At 36.1% G+C, this 20,654-nt stretch overlaps 1 protein-coding gene across 2 annotated transcripts in view; it reads left to right on the top strand.

Annotated features, from left to right (window-relative positions):
- lrba (LPS responsive beige-like anchor protein) overlaps positions 1-20,654 on the top strand; it is a 268,042-nt gene that overhangs the window by 38,157 nt on the left and 209,231 nt on the right. For both annotated transcript variants that reach the window (XM_056265070.1, XM_056265069.1), the window contains exons 2-9: positions 7,441-7,672; positions 8,920-9,020; positions 9,785-9,880; positions 11,846-11,967; positions 14,680-14,806; positions 15,938-16,057; positions 19,026-19,172; positions 19,873-20,070. In XM_056265070.1, the coding sequence (XP_056121045.1) occupies positions 7,441-7,672; positions 8,920-9,020; positions 9,785-9,880; positions 11,846-11,967; positions 14,680-14,806; positions 15,938-16,057; positions 19,026-19,172; positions 19,873-20,070 (1,143 nt within the window). The remainder of the gene's footprint in view (positions 1-7,440; positions 7,673-8,919; positions 9,021-9,784; positions 9,881-11,845; positions 11,968-14,679; positions 14,807-15,937; positions 16,058-19,025; positions 19,173-19,872; positions 20,071-20,654) is intronic.

Below are 20,654 nucleotides of genomic sequence, written 5' to 3'. Positions count from 1 at the left end.
AAACTTTAAATATATTAAATATTGATGTCCCCGTCCCCACCAATTTCAAAATCAAACCTACGCCACTGCTAATGTCTGACCTGAAAGAGTGCAACAGAAAGGTACAGTAGATTGTATAGAGCTCAGCTATCATTTAGTGATTAAGAATCAGTCAACTGCAGTAATCAATGTCTTTGTTCATAATCTTTTAGAGATTTAGCAGCATTTCATCCATTAGGTCTGCTAGAACTAGTAAACGAACATTACATTAAAGGGACAATGTGTAGGAATTTCTCCCATCTAGCGGTGAAAATGTATTTTGCATTCTAACGAATTGTGCTCTCTAGCGCCTCGCTTTTTCAAATGCGCGTTGCATCTACGGTAGCCATTATGTACCAAAAAGCTATGACAGGATGTCTTCTAATATAGCACTTCGTCGAGTGTTCCTTCGGGTGAACAGGTTTGTTATTTCAAACAAACAGCAGCTTGACAACGAACAAATGAATGGAAGTATGTGTTCTGAAGTTCTGAAGTATGTGCATTGTTAGATATCATCATCAACTTTTAACTATAAATGTTCATCTGTCTATAAAATAAAGTACACAACAATGAAAAAAAAGCTTGTAATTAAGACTGTAACATTGACTTACCTGTCGAGAAGAAAGCAGGACTTCAGCGTCTCTTTTGAAATCTTTCTCCTGCATTAGCTCTATCCAACTGGAAAAAGCTATCCCGACACTAACTCGTGTTTTTTTTGTAATCTCCGGTCACGTTTCCTTTTACGATCTATTTTGGACTTTTCTGGCGACGAGGATTTGCAATGCAGCCTTTTAAACTTGCCGGGGCAGTGACAAGCGCCTCTCACTGCTCTGCTCCTCCGGTTCTGCTGCTTTCAGTCACGTGAAGCTGGCTCTGAACGAAAACGCGTTGGCCTATTACTTTTTGTCCCTCTCTGCTATTATAGTTTTTCAAGATGGCGGAACTACATGATGGAAGCCTCCGTGGACCTACCCGTCCCATGTATATAAAAATAATAAATTCTTCGTTTACGAGGATAAGTCAGATAATTGGCAGAGGTATTTGTACACCATTGAGGACATATTTATGAATAAAAATATTGATTTGAAATGATAAAATGCATAAAGTACACTTTGTCCCTTTAATGGTTGTGTATTTGTTTAAAAGTAAATAAAAACAAAGTGTGCTGGAACTAATGTAGCCAGTCCGGTCAGATCATTAGTCCTTTCATATAAAATGCATTTATTTAATAATTTGCACACTTTGTACATTAGATTAAAGATGCTACACTTTGTTCTGATCACAGTGATAGACTTCTTTCCCCTCTTCTTTGAACATAAATCACTATTAGAAAACAGCAAAAAGTACATATTTACTTCAGGGAGACTGATGGTGCTTTCACTTGTGTTTGGGAAAAGCAAGGGCAGAGACTTGAACGTTAAACTCATTAGACTTGCAAATTTGAAGAAAAAAAATGTAAATGTATCTCTGGAAATTGTCTGGTGTATGTTGGAGATTATGCCCTCACATTTTCAACCTAAATAGATTTTCTCATAAATTTGTTTTCCATTTGCTCATTTCCCCATCTCTCTCTATTCTGTCATCTCTGTGGTTTCATACTGCTCTGGCTCACGTTCAGCGTTAGCACTGTGGTCACATGCTCCACCCCAAAAATCAAACTTCTCTTGTCCTTTACTCACCCTCATGTCGTCACGGATGTATATGAATTTCTTTCTTCAGATGGACACAAATAAAGATGTGCAATAAAAAAAACCCCTTCTCTCTGAGTCCATATAATGTAAGTGCCCCCCCAAAAGCTGACGCTTCAAAAACCACACAGCAAATGCAATGGTAATCTATACAACCCCAGTTGATGTGTCGGTGTCTTCTGAAGCAAAAGGATAGGTATGTGTCAGAAAAATAAACTATTAACCAATGCTTTTGGAAGTTCCTGCAATTGTCATACGTGTGAAGCATGATGTTAGCGTGTTTTGAAGCGTCACTTCTGCAAGTTTCACAACACGCTTACATCAAGCTTTATGTGCTGACATTTACGTTGGGGTGAACTTGTGAACACGCATATGACAGTTGGTCGGAAGAGATGGTTTATAGTTTAAAAAGTTACAAATATTAATATTTTTCTCTCACATAGCAATTGTTTAGTTTCAGAAGATATTTGATTTATCACCTGGGGTTGTATGGTTTACCATTGTGTTCGCTTTGTGTGGTTTTTGAAGTATCAGCTCTTCGTTTGTGATCATCTGAAGAAAAATGGCATACATCTAGGATGGCATGAGGGTAAATGATGAGAGAATTTTCAATTTTGGGTATCTCTTTAACTGACCCTAAACAAGTCTGAGTTGTCAAAAGAAAATAAACATTGGCTAATGAGAGAGAGAGAGAGAGAGAGAGAGAAAGAGAGTTTCAGTTTTGGTGACTGACTAAATTATTTGTAATGGTTTTATTTATGCTGACCTGAAGTGTGTATCTGCCTTCCTCTTCAGATTACTTGATGGGCTGCAACAGATAATGATTTATGGATAAATGAAAATGCATGATGTTCTTGGCTTGGGGGTGGTGCTAGTGCAAGTAGTTTAGTCATTTGTTGTCTTTTCATTACTAACCCTTTGCTAAAAACAGCAAATTCTGCCTGACTGCTGAGAAAATTTGTTTATCGAAGAGGAGGATTTGCCTTTCAAGAAGTGTTTAAGATCAAGTCTGACTTTCAATTTTAAATGATACTGCTCTTTTCTATTTCTTTATATTCCCCAGCAGTGAGCTAAAGTCTTCCTCTGTATAACGTCATTTGTTTAGTGCTAAAATAAGATGCTAGCCAGCAACCAGGGGCTATACGTAAAGTGTGCGTGGCTGTCCCTGGTGTTGTCCTCCTCACCATGGAGAAAAGTTCTTGTTATTGTGAGCCCTGGACCAAGAGCTGTTCACCCATTATTAATTCAATGGGTCCTCAGAGGTGAAGCGCAGGGCTCGGTTTGCCTCTGAGGGATCTGGTGACTGCATCATCAGCTAGAGCAGAGTCTTTGTATGAGAAACAGTGAGAAAAACAGATATGGTAAAGAAACCAAAATAAATCCACTGTGGTTTCTGATCACTGTAAAGAGCTATAGGAGGATATAGGGCAGTAGTCTTCAAAGTGTTAGCTAGGGCTGCATGATATTGGAGAAAACTGACATTGCGATTTGTTTTTCTGCGATATGAAAACCATTTCACCAGGTCACTAGAAAAGCTATTTGGAAATAATGAATTATTCTAGAATGATTGGGGTTATTTTTTTAAGGGAGTGAATCTGCATAGAAAATAAATAAATGACAAGCACATAAATACAATAGAAAAAGGATACAAATTAAATAAACAGTGATTTATGTTTTTCAGGGAAGTCTAACAGTATTCAGGTACAGAAATTAAATAATCAAATTATGTAAAAAAAAAAACACTGCATAGTCTTGACTGTATAAATTAAACATAATTAATCTTTGTTAAAGATACAAAAGTGATTTTATCTTTATTTTTTGTTTAATTTACATTAATGACACAGACGACAGCAGATGCGCATATTGCGATATTAATACTAAAACAATATATTGTGCAGCATAGTGTGAGCCACCCAGCAGGGCTCCAGAGCAGTCGCAAGTAAAACAGACAAATCTGTATTCGAAGACAACTGAATTAATACTACAGTTACTACTAATTGGTAAGTATTTCTCAACTTAGTAAACTATGAATTTACGTTACCATAGTTGCCTATAGACTCGCTGTGGTTTTAAAAATGGTACTTCATGATAAAAAGGTTTCCGACCCCTCATATAGGCCATGCAAACTGTTCTGCTAAAGAATTTGCAGGTATGTCTTGTCTTCTTTATTTTATCTGTAATAATATAAATTTAGAGAGCTTTTTTTGTATATTTTGTCTTTTTATATTTATAAGAACCAAGACATAGTGAACAAAGTTCATTGTTACTTGATAAACTTATACTGAAGAAAGAAACAAGACAAGAAACCACAGCAAGAGATGAGGTTTTAGATATGTATTAACCGCAGAGTTCTCAAGAGATCTTTACTGTGAGAAATGGATTTCATTTTGCACAACAACCAAACTAACGATCATGTCAACCAAAATTTTAATAATAATAATAAAAATATGGCAATTTTGGTTGCGATAAATTGACCATAAAAAATATGGTGGCAATGTTTCAGTTATATGGGATGTCATATTGGCACCTGTATATTTTACAACATGTTTCATTAAGTGGTATGATGCCAATATGTACCAAACTACCAAAATCTGCTTTTTATCTTAAAATGCATTGATAATTTCCATAATTATAATGGTGACACAGAAAGCCACATAATGAATTTGAGTAAGAAGAATATCGTTTTACTGTTTTTCACTGTAAATTATATGGCAATTGATCATTTGACAATATTTTACAGTAAAAGCCATATAATGTTAAGCCATTAACAGCTTTTACATGATAAAGTGTCTTTCAGTTTAGCAATCAACATCAGCCTCTTCCACTTTTCACTGCGTCCTCTGTGTGAGCTGATACCATCCTCACCCCAAAGTCACATTCACAACCGTTCAGTCTGGGTGGTTGTCAGGTCCATTAATCACTTGCACGGTGGCCGCAGATCTATTTGGGTTGCCGTCCTCCATGCTGCCTGCCACACAACGCAATCAGCTCCTCTTCCAAGAATGCAAATGTAAACGGGGGTGGTGATCTATTAGCGTGCGGTGGTGAAGGGAGGGTTATTTTACTGGCTAAACGGAAGGCGAAATGTAGGACCGCCAATCATATGAGTCTCTTTATTTGACTTTTTCATTCATTTTCATATTTTTCCGTTCGCACAGTCTGAGCGATCTATCGTTCAGTGGGTTTGAAGAAAGAATCTCAAAGGGGAGGCTGCAATGTATGTGTGTGTGTGTGTGTGTGACTGATCATGGCTTTTATCTCCTGCCTTGTTAGGCTTTGCTGCTGTAGACTTACAGTGATACCCCCTTTCCTCCCTTTCCTTTAATCCACCTTCAGTCATTTTAATGGGACAGTTTCTATAGGTTCAATAGGCTGTGGATTTATACTTCCCTCCAGTCCTTGATCAAATTGTGGTCATGGCCTGTCTGCTGGCAAATGACAGCAATCTCTTTAGACCCTCATGACTGTGAGATGACCGCTTCCACCTCAGCAATATTACTCATGACATCTGCATTGTTTTCCTTATCATGTGCTGTAAAGAACTGTTCAATAGTAAAAATGTCTCTTCAACTATTAAGTGCTGACAAATTATTGCATTTTATGAGTTTCACGATTTATTTACAGACACAAAGGATATTATTTGTGTTGTTTGAAAGACCCGTGCACCCTCATACAGAGATCCTTTTCATGCTGTGATAAATGAATGCCTCACGTTAAGCAACAAAACAGTGAAGAACATCACACGAGCCCTGGTTTCATTTGCAAGCTAGTTTTCTGCCCTAGCAAAAATCTTGGTATATGTATATATAAATGCACGGATATAGCTGCTGATTATTGGTTAAGTTAAAACCGTTGTTGGCCATTGTGTCACATGTTGATATTGTTTTAGTATTACATTAGTTTGATCTTTGCTGTTTTTTTTTTAAAGGGGTGGATGATTATGATTTCACTTTTCTAACTTTAGTTAGTGTGTAATGTTGCTGTTTGAGCATAAAAATCTGCTAAGTTACAACGCTCAAAGTTCAAAGCAAAGGAAGATATTTGCTTTTAAAGAAATTATTTTTTAAGGACTACAACAAACGGTTGGTAGGGACTACACGACATTCCTCCCGGGCAATAAACCCCGCACCCGGGAACGCAGTCCATGTTGAGAAGAGGAAGAGTTGTAGTAGAGCACATTTGTGAGTCTGCTCAAACTGTCTCTTTTTAAATTTTTAAATAAATGATCTGTGGGGTATTTTGAGCTAAAACTTCACATACACACTCTGGGGGCAACAGAGACTTATTTTACATCTTGTGAAAAGGGGCATTATACCACCCCTTTAATCACGGAGTCGACGTGAATATAGTAAAAGAAAGGCATCCAAGTACTTTACTACAGTGGTTCTTTAACTTTTTAGGCCAAGCACCTCCTTCGATTAAATCAGAACACCATCTAGTCACCGACAATGTTCACTCTGTTCAGTCAATTCAATATTGGTCAATTAAATCTCTTTGCAAGCGTAATCTTGCTGCTGTGAGAGCCTCATTGGTCCTAATTCAATTCAAACATTGAATTATCGGTTTCATTATCGATATGATGCTCAAAATGACTGCTGAATTTGGTCAAAAGCTGACAGCTTTTTACTCACCTTTATGAAATCAAGCTAACGGTCTTTAAGGGCAAACGCCTAATATCTTGTAGTTTTGCTGGGAATAAAATTGTGGTGCACATCCTTAAGAAGAACATTAACTATCCACATCTTGCACTGCCAAATAATGTAAATACTTTAGTCACATAGAGATATATTAGTTGTAATATAAGACAATAAATGTATATTATTATTTTTCACAGCATAATGACTGTGTGTAAGGGGAAGATTATTGTTGTTGTTATTTATTTCATATTTTTAACAGTCTACATTTCTATGGTCACAATACTCTTGTAAGTTTATTTGGAATTATATTGGATTGTTTTTCTCCAGAACTCTGTTTCTTTGTAGGGTTGTAATTAAATTATGATCAATTATGTATGTTATATAATTAATTATGTAATCGATAATATAATATAATATAATATAATATAATATGATATAATTTACATTTTTAATAATATTTAGTAATATTACCCAAAAATGTTTGAATGGAATAATCATTTTCAAAATATGCAGTCTTGCTTTTTGTCTATGTACAGTGTATGGCACTCATTCATGTCATTATTTCAAGGTTAATCTAGGTTTACGGTAATGTCTGCAGAGCATCTGCCACCGTCATGAAAATGGGAGATTACAGTTGCACTTTCTAGCCCAGGGGTCATACCGTCTTATGGTCAAGGGTTAAACGTGAGCCAGTGTTGGGGCAAGATAGAAATCCTGTCTCAGTAATCTAGTTGTGGAGAGGCTTTTTACAGCCAGATGCTGACAGATGTTTTCTAATGGGATTGGCATGAATTGCAGCCCTATGATTTGGTTATCTGGATTTAATATCAGGAATGAAGCCAGCATTAACTAAAAGGATGCCAACATAGAGAGCAACTTTAAATATTCTGGCTATTACACCATTAATTGAACTTTTTTGTGTTTTAATATTCATTCAAGATGACTTGTTTCTGCAATGTTAAAATTTGCTTTTCCTCTGCTGTCGTATTCTGTTTGCATTTAGCCTCAGAATAATACTCATATTATGAATGATTAATATTATATTTTTTTGGCTTTGACTCCATTTGTGACTTTATGCTCAAATTGTATCTGTGCAGCTGGTTGGGGGACAGTTTGACCTGGAGATGAACTTCATCATCCAGGAGACGGAGAGCATCATCTGCATGGTAGAGCTGCTGGAAAAATGTGACTCCACTTGCCAGGCGGAGGTGTGGAGTATGTTCACCGCCGTGCTGAAGAAGAGTTTGCGAAACCTGCAGGCCTGCACTGATATTGGCCTCATCCAGCTGGTGCTCCAGTGTATAGACCGAGTTGACACCATAGTTGCAGGTGTGTAATGCAGGGGATGATAAGTGTCACTCTAATAGTTGCTGTTTTACTATGTTATGGAAGTTATATAGCAGAAAAGTGGAGAAACCTTCTTTTCTGCCTATCCTATTTTAGGACACTCTTTCCTTAGCATTTTGACAGTATTCATTGTACATTTGATACATTTAGATTATATTATATTACATTAATTATATTATATTAAATAGCAGTAATACTGTTATTATATTATATTATATTATATTATATTTAGGGCTGTCAAACGATTAATCGCGATTAATCGCATCCAAAATAAAAGTTTGTGTTTACATAATATATGTGTGTACTGTGTATAATTATTTTTAATACATACCCACACATGCATGTGTATTTAAGAAATATTTGCATGTATATACTGTATATAGACTGAATGTAGCCTATATATAATGTATATTCTATATAAATATAAACATTTTATATATAAATAACATATTTTTCTTAAATATATACATGTGTGCATTTATATACAAAATAATTATACACAGTACACACATATATTATGTAAACACAAACTTTTATTTTGGATGCGATTAATCGTGATTAATCGTTTGACAGCCCTAATTATATTATATTATATTATATTATATTATATTATATTATATTATATTATATTATATTATATTATATTATATTATATTATATTATATTATATTATATTATATTATATTATATTATATAGCAGTAATACTGTTATATTTTAATATATTTTAAAATGTAATTTATTCCTGTGATGGCAAATCTGCATTTTCATGATTCACGTGAAATCATTCTTGATGCATGATAACATGATACATTTTTTCAGGATTCTTTGATGAGTAGAAAGTTAAAAAACATAAATTATTTGAAATAAAAATATTTGTAACATTGTAAATGGCTTCACTGCTGAATAAAAGTTTTCTGTTCTTTAAAAAAAAAGAAGAAAAAAAAAAGATAAATCAAGCTTGTTGACTTGAAATACTAAATGCTACTTATGATGCTGTATAAACATGGACAACATTCTTATACAAGTATAATTACTCTTCGTATTTTATCTCATGTGGAAGATGTAGGGGACAAAATTAATTTTGGTTTTGTGGAAATACAAATCTGATCTTAAATAGTCAAAAATACAAACTGAGTTCAGTAGCTGTCTCTAAATCCAAAGCCTTTTATAAATATGTCTTCAGTTGTAACGCAGCGTTCCCCTTGTGTTTGTGTGTGGTGTATTTCAGATCTGATGGTGGACATGCTGGGTGTGCTGGCCAGCTACAGTATCACAGTGAAGGAACTGAAGCTGTTCTTCAGTAATCTGAAAGGAGAACAAGGCCAATGGGTAATGGTTTGAATAAATCTCCCCTCTCCACCTCACACAGTCATGATGCTGTGATCTCCAAGAAATAGATGATATATTTTATAAAGTACTAGAGCTGTTGCTTAAATTAAATGGAAGCTGATTCATTAATTGTTTTTTGTCATGACATTCTCTGTGTAATACACTTTGCAATCATTTACTTTTTTTTTTAAATATTATAAATTGCACACAATTTTGTCCTCGTCCTCCGTTCTAAGAGTGTCTTCAGTCTTTAGTAGATGAAGAAGATGTTGAGACAGTGCAAAGGCCGGTGGTTTTGATGCATTATGCTGTGTTTCTGGACGACTAGGGCAGTGCCATTGATCAGAGCGCCAAATGAACACGTCAGAGCAAGGAGAGGGCACATCTATGTGTGTCTATATCTTATACCCTGCAGGCAGAAGCCATTATTGTGACTGTGTTGTCTGATGTACTTGTTGCTGATGGACCAAATACGTCTCGGGTTGGGAAATGTTTTGGGATGGTTAATTCAGAAATTAAAATGTATTTCTAAATCAAGAAGATCTTGCTCATTTGAAACAACATTAATAAGGTTCAAAGTAACTAACCAAAATGGTTTGTGACTGTATATTCTGTATAGTTGTAGAGTACAGTATATTTTATGTATATGTGCAAGAACAATACTGCAGTCAAGCTACAATTATTTATTTGTGTGGGTGCTTGTGTGAGTTCATTGAATGTTCAAGTTGTCTAAATGCAGTTTTTTTTCTTCTTCTATCTATTAGCCACCTCATGCTGTCAAGCTACTGTCCGTGTTGAAGTCCATGGCTCAAAGAAATGGCCCAGATTCATTTTTCAGCTTCCCAGGGAAGAGTGCTGCGGTGAGACCCTGACCCAAACATCAGTCTAACTGCACTGGCCTTAACCTTGACTTCAGTCATAACGTCTACCTCTATACACTGTGAAAACATTTATTGTGATTTTTAAATTTGTGGAACTTTTCTGGTCCCCACGGCGATGCAAAAGATATATGCCAGAATTTCTCTGTTATGGGCTAGTCCACTACCCAGACATTTTAACTTTCTATCTATGATAAACTTTCAAAATGTTTTAAAATCAGGGAAATTATACTTTGATACATTTTGAGTAATTGAGTAATTTTTTTAGGTGTACAATTTCGTTTCAATGAATCTCTCTATTGAGAACAATTGATTATTACTTTTTTATTTATTGTGAATCAAAACTGTTATAACACAAGTCGATATATGGGAATTACAATTTATTTGATTACTTTGTAAATGTCTGTTGTCCTGACAAAGATTCTCATTTCCAGTTTAAATATCAGAAATTGTTTAATTCAGAAGGGATCAAATTTGTTTTATTTTAATAATTTACTTTTATTAATTGACTTAACATTTTTTTATGTTTTTGATAGAAGTCTCTTATGCTCACCAAGGCTTGATTTATTTGATCAAACTGTTTTATATTTTAATATATTTCAAATCCAGTCACATGATCCCTTTTTGAATTTGATGCTCAAAGAAAACATCATCTTATCACAGTTGAAAATGGTTGTGCTGGTTAATATTTTTGTGGAAACTGATCCCCCTCCCCCCCCCCCCCCCCCAGAATTCTTTGATGAATAGAAAGTTCAAAAGAACAATAGAGCCTTAACTAATCCATTCTTCACTTTCACTTTTGGTCAATTTAATGCAGAATATATATATATATATATTTTATCATAATGACGCAAACTTTTGAATAGTATAGATGAAACATAGATTGAAGTTTAATTTTTTCATGATTTCTAGTATGGAAAACTGACCCTAATTGAATAATCACCCTTATGTTTATGTGAAACTGTATAGCATGAGAGCTGCAACAAAATCTTTTCTCTGTAAAGGTTTAGGCTCATTTCTCCAGATTTGCTCAAACCTAGAATGATCCAGTTGTGAGGCACAACGTCAGCAAGATTGAATTGAAAATGAAGACAGTAAAAAGAGTCCCTCTTATTCACTCACTGTCTTGTTGCTTTATTTAGAATTAGGAGGCGTTAAAATTTTAAGAAAATAATCTGAATATAATTTCTCTCTGTCTCCAAAAAGCTTCAGATATCTTCACCCAGTCTTTCACTTAGTTACCCAGGCATTCCTTTAGTCATGTGACAGATGGAAGTTTACAGGAATGTCTAACACACCCACAGGAAATTTTATCTGCTTTTACGCTTTAGAGGAGATGAGCACCACTGAACAAAAAAAAATTGTCTTGTTTTTAGAGAAAAATATTCTAATTTGGTGCTTATATTTACATGTTTTTCTGTGCATCGAGAGGATTGGAGTCTATTGGCATATGTATTATTTTCGTATGTGACGCAGATGCATTGGACATGCTCCAATTGGCTCTCTGTATGTTAGTTTTGCATGCTTTTATTAAAAATCAAACCATCATGGGGGTCTTGGATGTTTTAGAGGGCATGTTTATGGAACCCTTCCTGTGTTGTCAGTGTCCACTTGAAACGGTGCCAAATAAATTCTGTCCTCTCAGGAAATACTTTGATTGGATGTTGTTTAGTTTATATGTTATTCCAGCACAAATAGTATACTGGGTTCTGGAGAAAATAAAATTGCACTTGCCTTCATTTTTCATCTGTAACCCACAAATATGACAGTTTTCAGTCTACAAACATACACAGCCATTTTGGACAACTCCCTCCAAGGATACTACTTTCACTGTCGTTTCCCCCCCATTCTGCTCAAATGCTATATGCTCTACTTTCTTTATCTAAAATAGAACCAAAAAATAAAGAAACCTAACTGGAAAAACTGTTTTTGTTTATGTATCATCAGGCTATTGCTCTTCCACCTATTGCAAAGTGGCCATACCAGAATGGCTTCACCTTCCACACCTGGCTGCGCCTGGACCCCATCAATAACATAAACGTTGACAAGGACAAGCCTTATCTCTACTGGTGGGTCACACACAAACACTGATCACACAAACCTATGATGTAAAATAAAACATTTTTATTGTTTAGATTTTGAAGATTAGCTGACTACTATTTTTGTTGAGAAGGATGTGTTTTCCTCTTTCTCTCTGTCTAGCGTTTACTCTTCTCAAGGGCAGCATTTTACAGCCGCCTTGTCCTATTTTCAGCTTATAATTAATTTCTGTCAAAAACGTAATTTATGCAAATGGGGCTATTTTGACTCACCGAAAGATAATTGACCCTGTTAAAAGAACTGTAGGATTTACACTCTTCACTGTACTGAAATTAGTTCTCTACATAACAGACCTTCTCTCATCATTTATGTATTTACATATATATAAATGGGAATTCATTTCAGAATTGCCATTACACTTAAAGGAATAGTTCACTTACAAATGAAAATTCTATCATCATTTACTCACCCTCAAGTTGTTTCAAACCTGTATGAATTTCTTTCTTCTGCTGAACACAAAAGAAGAATTCGGTAACCAAACAGTTGATGTGTCCCTTGACTTACAGAGTATTTTTTTTCCTACTATGAATTTTCATTTTGAAGTGAACTAATCCTTTAAGGATTTTGAATCAATCACATGAGTTAACGCTTTAACGTTGACAGCCCTATTCTAAACTTATTGTAAAATATCATTGCCTATATTTCGTAGAAGTACAGGAACAAGGAGCAATAGAATGGATATTTAGTATAGGCCCACAATATGTAGCAATGGGAAGGCTGGAAATGCACATTCAGCTTGTCTTCAGTTCTCTTCAGACTCCAATGGGGTGAAACAGTGATATTGTGCACCCGGGGGACTCCCGAGGAGCGACAGCTTTCAGTTGGGCTGACCGAGCTGACTCCGCCTTTCTTGAGAACATCTTAATGGGTGAAGCCTCATTTGTGAATAAGCCGCCTGGCTCCAGGGATAAGGATGACGCAGGCCTTTTTAAAGGCTCTGAGGACAAGGAGGCCATCCCACCTTCCGTTGCTTCCCAGGCTCTGCTGTTCTTCCCCAGTCCGTCCTTATTGAGTATTGTGAGCGAGCAGCTGAGAAAGCAGTTTCTCCCTGTCCTTCCCACTTGTGCCAAGCACATGAAACACAGGTGGTCTCACCTTCACTCTGGATGGACATTGCCACTGTCAACTGTCTAGTTCTCCGCAATGCCTGCCAGCCCATTCAAGCCAACGGTCGTTCTATGACTCTTTCCGTGGTTAGAGAGCATGCGCTGTGGCTCAACCCTATGGGGATTTCCCTATTTGAGAAGCGGCACATCATGGGAGCGCCAGTTGAGCCTGGTCAAGCTGCCTTCGGCTCTGCTGTTGCCCTGATGCAGCAAGGTTGTAATGACAAAAAGAAAGAGGACGAGGCATGTAAGTTATGTTTTCTGTGGAAATCAGCACCACGCCTTGTTCCCCCTTTACGGCCATCCCGGGTCGTAATTTCCAGGGTCCTGGCAGAGCCAAACCTCGCAGCAGATTGCCAGCGCAGCACGGTAACCCCCCTCCTTTGGGGAAAACATCCTTTGCCACAGCCGTGACAAAGAAACCCCCTAATTCCACTCCTGATACCAAACGTAAGAGGCTGGCTTGATGCATGGCAACAGGGGTCCGTGATGACTCCGTGTTCTCTGGTCTACAGCCCGCCAGATGCCTGCTCTTCCCTTCCAATTACAATGTGAAAAAAAGGAGGGTTTCTGTTGGCGAGGTCAGCCCCCCCCCCCTGCTAGTGGGTGCCCACACAATGTTCAAAGAGGCTTCACCGTTCCCAGCGTTGCCCAGTGGCCCTTTCAACACACATCGGGGGATTTACGTGTTCTAAAGGACAAAACTGTGAAAAACTATGCACAAGACCCACTAGACCCACATCTCACAAATTCAAGGCAGTTTTATAATTCTTAACATGTTCTGAGAATGCTAGGAAATGGACAGTTAGACATGACTTCCTAAAAAGTCCAGGGGGAACCCACTTAACTCTTGTCGAGGGGGAACCCATTCTAAGGATGATGCTTGCCCCCTTGCTGCACGAGAAGTCACTCTGTTTCAGAGAACCAGGGTTACGAACAGTAACCTATTGTTCTTCAAACACCTGAGATACTGATGTAATATGAAATCTTTTTTTACTCTGGGTGAGAATTTATTCAATTTTTATGAACATAAAATAAAATATTGTTTGTAGGTTAATGATGAAAAATGGGTGTATTCTTTGATAACCTACACATTGCCATTGTCTTACATTCTATTACAATCACTGTGGACAGATATATACTATGGCTGGGAATCGCTAGAGGCACCACGATACGTTATTATCACGATACTTAAGCCACGTTACAATATTATTGCTAATTTAAACATTCAGAAATATGCTGGAATGCACTTCCTGTACACACAGCTCACACACAGCTCATATGCGGTAGAAAGTGAGATGCGTTGTATGTGATATTGTCTGAAAGAAATATTTAAAATTATAATTTTTCCGCAATATAAGCACAGAGCTTATGGTAAAATTACTCAATACTTGTAATCACAAGCTGAAATTCAGGCCCTGACAATATCGATATTTGGCGTCCTTGTATTGATACAATATCACCAAGCAAACTTTACTACTCTTTCTGTCGAGAGTAGAGCTGTTTAAATGTGAGCACCCCTCAAATGAAATGTATCCTGAATTAATTGAGGTATGTTTTCTCTCTCATCTCTAGTTTCCGTACCAGCAAAAGTTTGGGCTACTCTGCACACTTTGTGGGTGGATGTCTGATTGTGACCTCTCTAAAATCCAAAGCCAAAGGCTTCCAGCACTGTGTGAAATACGACTTTAAACCCCAGAAGGTTTGAATTACCTCAGTCTTTTTTTGCTTTTTTTTTTTAGCTTACCTGTTTGTACTCATCATGTACACTTTCCAAAGTCTTTATCCGTACCTCTACAATGTACAAGGATAGCAAAGTTGACATATAAGAAGGGTTTGTGCTGTGGTCATATCTGAGCAGGGAAGGGATTTGGTTTCTTCTTGCTAATCCTCAGATCCCGTATGGAATGGAATGGGCAGGCATCCTCAGCTAACAACCTTTAGACTAGAGCTGGACAACCACTGTGAATGATGATCCAACAAGACATGCAGTCATTTGTGCTATAAAAAGATTCCATTTTGTTTTATTTTATTTAGAAATAAAAATAATTTTTCAATGGAAAGTCTTTTTTTTATAGCAAGAAATGTGTGTTACTTATAAGGCTAATTTACTCAAATTCATATTTCTAAAATCAAGAAGCTCACAAGCGCTCTAAAAGCCCTTTTATAGGGTGTATTTGGCCTATTTTTAGAGTCCATTACATTACCTCTGGAGAGGTCTTACCTCAGGGATGAGTACCTTCATTGGCTTTCCCCTCCATTTAATGGAAATTCAAGAAGATCTAGGTGAGATTGTTGTCAGAGGGTGTAAATGGACCACAGTCTCATAACTGTAGCAAAGTTTGCTGATATACCATATTTTTCTATAGGCCTGGGGTATTCAAACTAAAGTCCAAGGACTCCCAGGGGACCATAAGGGGGGTGCATGAAGGTGTTAAAAAAAAAAGTATTGTTAGGTCTTTCAAAGTTAACCTTCCCTTAAGATATATGAGGAAATATGTTTAAAGTAATACATTCACATTCAGCAAATTTGATAATATTACTATTTCATTCTGCTTTCTAGGGACTGATCAGAAATCATGAGATTAGTTGTGATTCATTTTATTCACTAGTTTAACTATATATTCGAATATATACTAAATAAACAGATATTTCTTATTTCTAAGTGTTAAACTCAGATTTTTAGATTAGATTGTAACTAGAAAGTGGATTCCTCACAAGGGGACAATTAAATTTTGGGGTTAAATAATGCTCTCAAAAATTGATATTGATATTAAATTAATAATGGCATTCTTTCCTGTTTATAGTTATTCATTTTGTTTTTATTCTACAGTGGTATATGGTGACCATAGTGCACATCTATAACCGCTGGAAGAACAGTGAAATCAGCTGCTATGTCAATGGAGAGTTGGCGTCGTATGGCGAAATCACCTGGTTTGTTAACACAAGCGATGTAAGTGGTTTCAAAAGGTTCTGTTATCTCTGTGTTCTGGTTTTTAACAGCAGTTAAGCTTGAGGCCCTGCTTTGTCCTCCAGTAGTGTTTCAGTTCAAAGCTTGTCAATATTTTGGCAGCTACAAACCCCAAAATACCCACAAACTTCAAAAGATGAAACAAAGCGGCCTGCATTTGTTAAACTTAAAAGTCCATTTTATATTTAAACTGCTTTGACAGCTAAACAATAGCAAAAGCAAACATTTTTAAATACATTTGATGAGATTAAATGTAAATATAACTGCAAGCAGTGATTGCGGGGCCAAGCACCTTTTGACCATGTTTGACATATTTGGATTTAATTTGAAAACTTATTCAACTTACCAATTGTTCAAATCAAAATTCCCATTGTTAAACAGTTGCTACATATTAAATTATTAGAATTTCTTCAAAGCTATAACCTTTTTTTTTACACAGCATGGTAGTCATAAACAGTGGTTTGTTCAAATTTTACGGAGACTTGAGTTGTTAAAGGTAAAACTGCAGCAATTGGCTCCAAATTACATAACATTACACAATGATTTGAAATTGTATAACATGGGGCTTGAAACCACAACCGGAACGGCTCAGGATTAGTAACACATTGTTTAGCAGACTGCGCCACTCAGAGGACATACAATCACAAGCTGCAGAGGAGATCCTTCAGTGTAAGAATGAGCACACAAAAGCAGGTTAACCAGATTAGCATGCTAAGCTAGCATAATGCTAATGTAGCTTATGGTTATCCTGATAGCTGAAGAGACGCATTAGAAAGAATGACATTTGGTTAGCATGCTAACCAATTATTATGCTAAGCTAACTAGCATAAGGCAACAAACACAGGCTAGGTCAACTTTAGAGACGAATATCTCGGGAACGGTAGCAAAAATCAAAAATCTGTTCAGTCATTTCTGTGCGGCTTGGTCCAAAGACCATCTGATAAAATTCTGGACAAAATTGAGCAAAATTTGAAGGAGGAGTAGCGAAAAAACTGTTTTTCATTTGCCCCAATATCGCGGGCAGTCACATTGTTGGAAAATGACAAACGAGATATCGTTATAATCGGTATAAGCCAAGGAATATAATGACATAAAGAAATTAAAATTTGAACTATATTTGCAAAAGTTATAAGCTTTTTTTCAAAAAACCTTATACCTTTGGAACACTAGGTGGCGCTGTGTTCAAACTTCTCAGGTACCTTAAGGCTATGCAAATGATGATCCATACTAAATTTTGTGAAGATATGTCAAATATTTTAAAAGATATGGCAAATTATGACAAAATTCAAAATGGCGGACACGTGGTACATCCAATCCTGGCAAAATTGATATCCCCAGAATCGACATGACACAAGGAATCCATAGATACCACATTTATGATTTTCTGACAAACTGTTCAAAAGTTATTGGCCAAAATAGCTATTTTTGATATCTCATGACCCATAGGTGGCGCTGTTCCCAACTTTGGCATGCACCCTCAGACCATGCTTCCGATGAAGCGTACCAATTTTCGTTTCGATTGATCAAACTTTGGCCGAGCTATAGCTTCTGAACCAATTTTGGGTCGACCTTGTTAAGTTTGCGACATCATAACTTTTTTTTTTTCAGTATAGCAAAAAATTCTGTTCAGTCATTTCTATGCGGCTCAGTCCGAAGATCATTTGAGCACATGTTTGGACAAAATTGGACAAAATTTGAAGGAGGAGTAGGGAAAAAACTGATTACTGTACTTTTCAAAATGGCCACTACTGTAATGGGCAGGGGTCTTAATGTAAGGTATTGGTTGTAATCAACATGATGAGTGGAATCAGGTGTACTAAGTTTCATGTCTCTAGATCAAAGGCTACAAAAGTTATAACCATTTCAATGTTGAATTTTTGAACTGGTGGTGGCGCTATAGAGTTGGTCCTAGAGACTCAAAACTTGCTACAATTACTTTTCATTATCATCACTATAAGTGTGCCAAATTTCATCATTTTCCTATATACGGTTCATAGGGCTGCCATAGACTTCCATTTGCGGAAGAAGAAGAAGAATAATAATAAGAAAACTAACAGATACAATAGGTGCCTCTGCACCTTCGGTGCTTGGCCCCTAATTATTCAGCCATGTTATATTTCCTTTTTTTTCTACAGTGAGTTCCAGAATCTGAAAAGTTTTCTATTTTCATGAACATTCTGTGCATAGTAATTCGGAGTTTGCCCATTGAGTGTGCTTTGTACATAGGCTTTCCTTTTGAAATTGTATATCAAAGATCAACATTATTACACTGAAACAGCACTGCTCAAGGTGATGTTAGAGTGATATACGGTAGTCACTTTCTATTTATAACATTTAAACAGCAGCATTTAGTTACAGCAAGTTGTTTGTTTCTTATGTTGATTCACATGGGCTAACAAAATGATGCTGATATGGTTTATTTATTTCTCTCTTATGCATGTGGACATACTAACACACATGGACACATTATCATTTATATAAAAAAAAATATTTATACTGACTTCAATCATGAATTTGTTTTTACACTACTGTTTAAATTTTTGGGTTTAATAGAAATTCATAATTAGAAATAAACTGAGAAGAGTTCTATTTCAAATAAATCCTGTTCTTTTAAACTTTCTATTCATCAAAGAATCCTGAGAGAGAGAAAAAAACAATTCCACGAATATTAAGAATCTTTCTAAAGGATCATGTGACACTAAAGACTGAAGTGATGGTGCAATCATAGAAAAAAATACATTTTAAAATATATACTAAAATAGAAAGCGGTTATTTTAAATTGTAATAATATTTTACATTATTAGTATTTTTACTGCATTTTTTTATCAAATAAATGCAGCCTTGGTGAGCATAAGATACTTAAAAAAACCACCATAAAAACTTTTGAACAGTTTATACTATACTTAAAAAAATAAAAACTGAACTAAGCAAATTTTGTTCCCTCTCACAGACGTTCGACAAGTGTTTTCTGGGCTCATCAGAGACGGCAGATGCTAACCGTGTGTTCTGCGGTCAGATGGGGGCGGTGTATCTGTTCGGTGAAGCTCTTAGTGCTGCTCAGATTTTAGCCATCTATCAGTTGGGGCCTGGATACAAGGTAGATCTTTTTCACTGCCCAAATGCTGTCTATTTCAGATTTATTTTTTAAGGTCTTTGTCAAAATCCTTTGTTGATGATGTAATAATGTAGTCAAATCACATATATGTACGGATATATCTGTACGTTAGGTTTTAAAGGTTGAATACAGCTGCTGTTTTACTCATTTTAATTTCATAATTTTGATTTTTTTTGTATTTGAATACCATTGTTTTAAATTAATTGGCTAATATGTATATATAAGCAATTATTTAAAATAAGATAAAGTCATAATATTCAGCAGATTGAAATTAATTTATTTTTAGTGTATTTTAAGAGTGTCTTAATTAAATAGAAATAGCTTATTATTAAGCTTTTCTTTCTTAAGCTATTCTTTTAAGTAAAGTAGCGTGCTAAGCATATTAATTGTTCGCAGTGGTCTCAAGAGTTGATATTGAGAGATATTGAGATATTTCACTAGTATGTAATTTGATCCAAGATTTTTCAATTTGCTGTTCAATGATATGATAATTGACTGGAACACATTGGGAAGCTTTATCATTCACATCATCTCGCAGTCTGTCTGTTGCACTTAAACACTTATGCTTTTATCAAGTGCTCTGATGAAGTAGATTTAATTTCATGCTTTTCACACACACACACTTGAGAATGTGCAGCATACGTAGCTTTGCTATAAGCATCTCTCTCTCTGATTGATCCAGGGCACTTTTAAGCACAAGGCAGAGAGTGACCTGCTGTTTGCAGAACATCACAAGATGCTGCTGTATGATGGAAAGCTGTCTGCCAGTATCGCCTTCACCTATAATCCCCGAGCCACTGACGCTCAGCTGTGTCTGGAGTCCTCCCCCAAGGACAATGCCTCCATCTTTGTGCACTCACCACACGCCCTCATGCTGCAGGTATGCTCTTTCTCTTTCTCTCTTCGTCACACCTGGTTTACCAGCCCCGCACAGCTGCCTGAAAAGACCTGCCCTGCCAGGTGGACTGCTGTCTGTGGGCGAATGAAACTAGCTCATCATCATTCGTTAACGTAATTAACAATATGAGCATTTTATCATCTCGCTCAGCAAAATACGACCCACACCTGTGCTGCATCCAGCACTCCATGAGCTCTAAAGCACTTCATCTAATCTGGTCTTCATTGCTATCAAGGGAGGCTACTGTCTTTTTAACGTTTATTTATTTATAAATAAAATCTCCTAATTTAGTTATCTAAAAGAATAACATAAATTAGGTTTTGTTTAAATTGCAAGAATGACTTGTCATAGACTGGGAAATATTAGAATGGGGTAAAAATTATAAACAATTCACAGTGCACAGTTGTTTAAAAGCAAGCGTTTGTTTATGAACTTGTTGCAAATTAAAACCTAAAAATGAAAACCTATTTTATAAATATTCTAAACAATAAGTTAATTTAATTAATAATAAATTCATAATTAATTTTTTGGGGGGGGGAGGGGGGAGGGGGGGGGGTGACTTACCA

The sequence above is a fragment of the Rhinichthys klamathensis genome, unplaced genomic scaffold (genome assembly GCF_029890125.1).
Source record: "Rhinichthys klamathensis goyatoka isolate OS25496 unplaced genomic scaffold, OSU_Roscu_1.1 h1tg000229l_1, whole genome shotgun sequence".
Lineage (NCBI taxonomy): Eukaryota > Metazoa > Chordata > Actinopteri > Cypriniformes > Leuciscidae > Rhinichthys > Rhinichthys klamathensis.
Note: the sequence above shows the minus strand (reverse complement) of the source record. Positions and strands in the feature narration are given on the sequence as shown.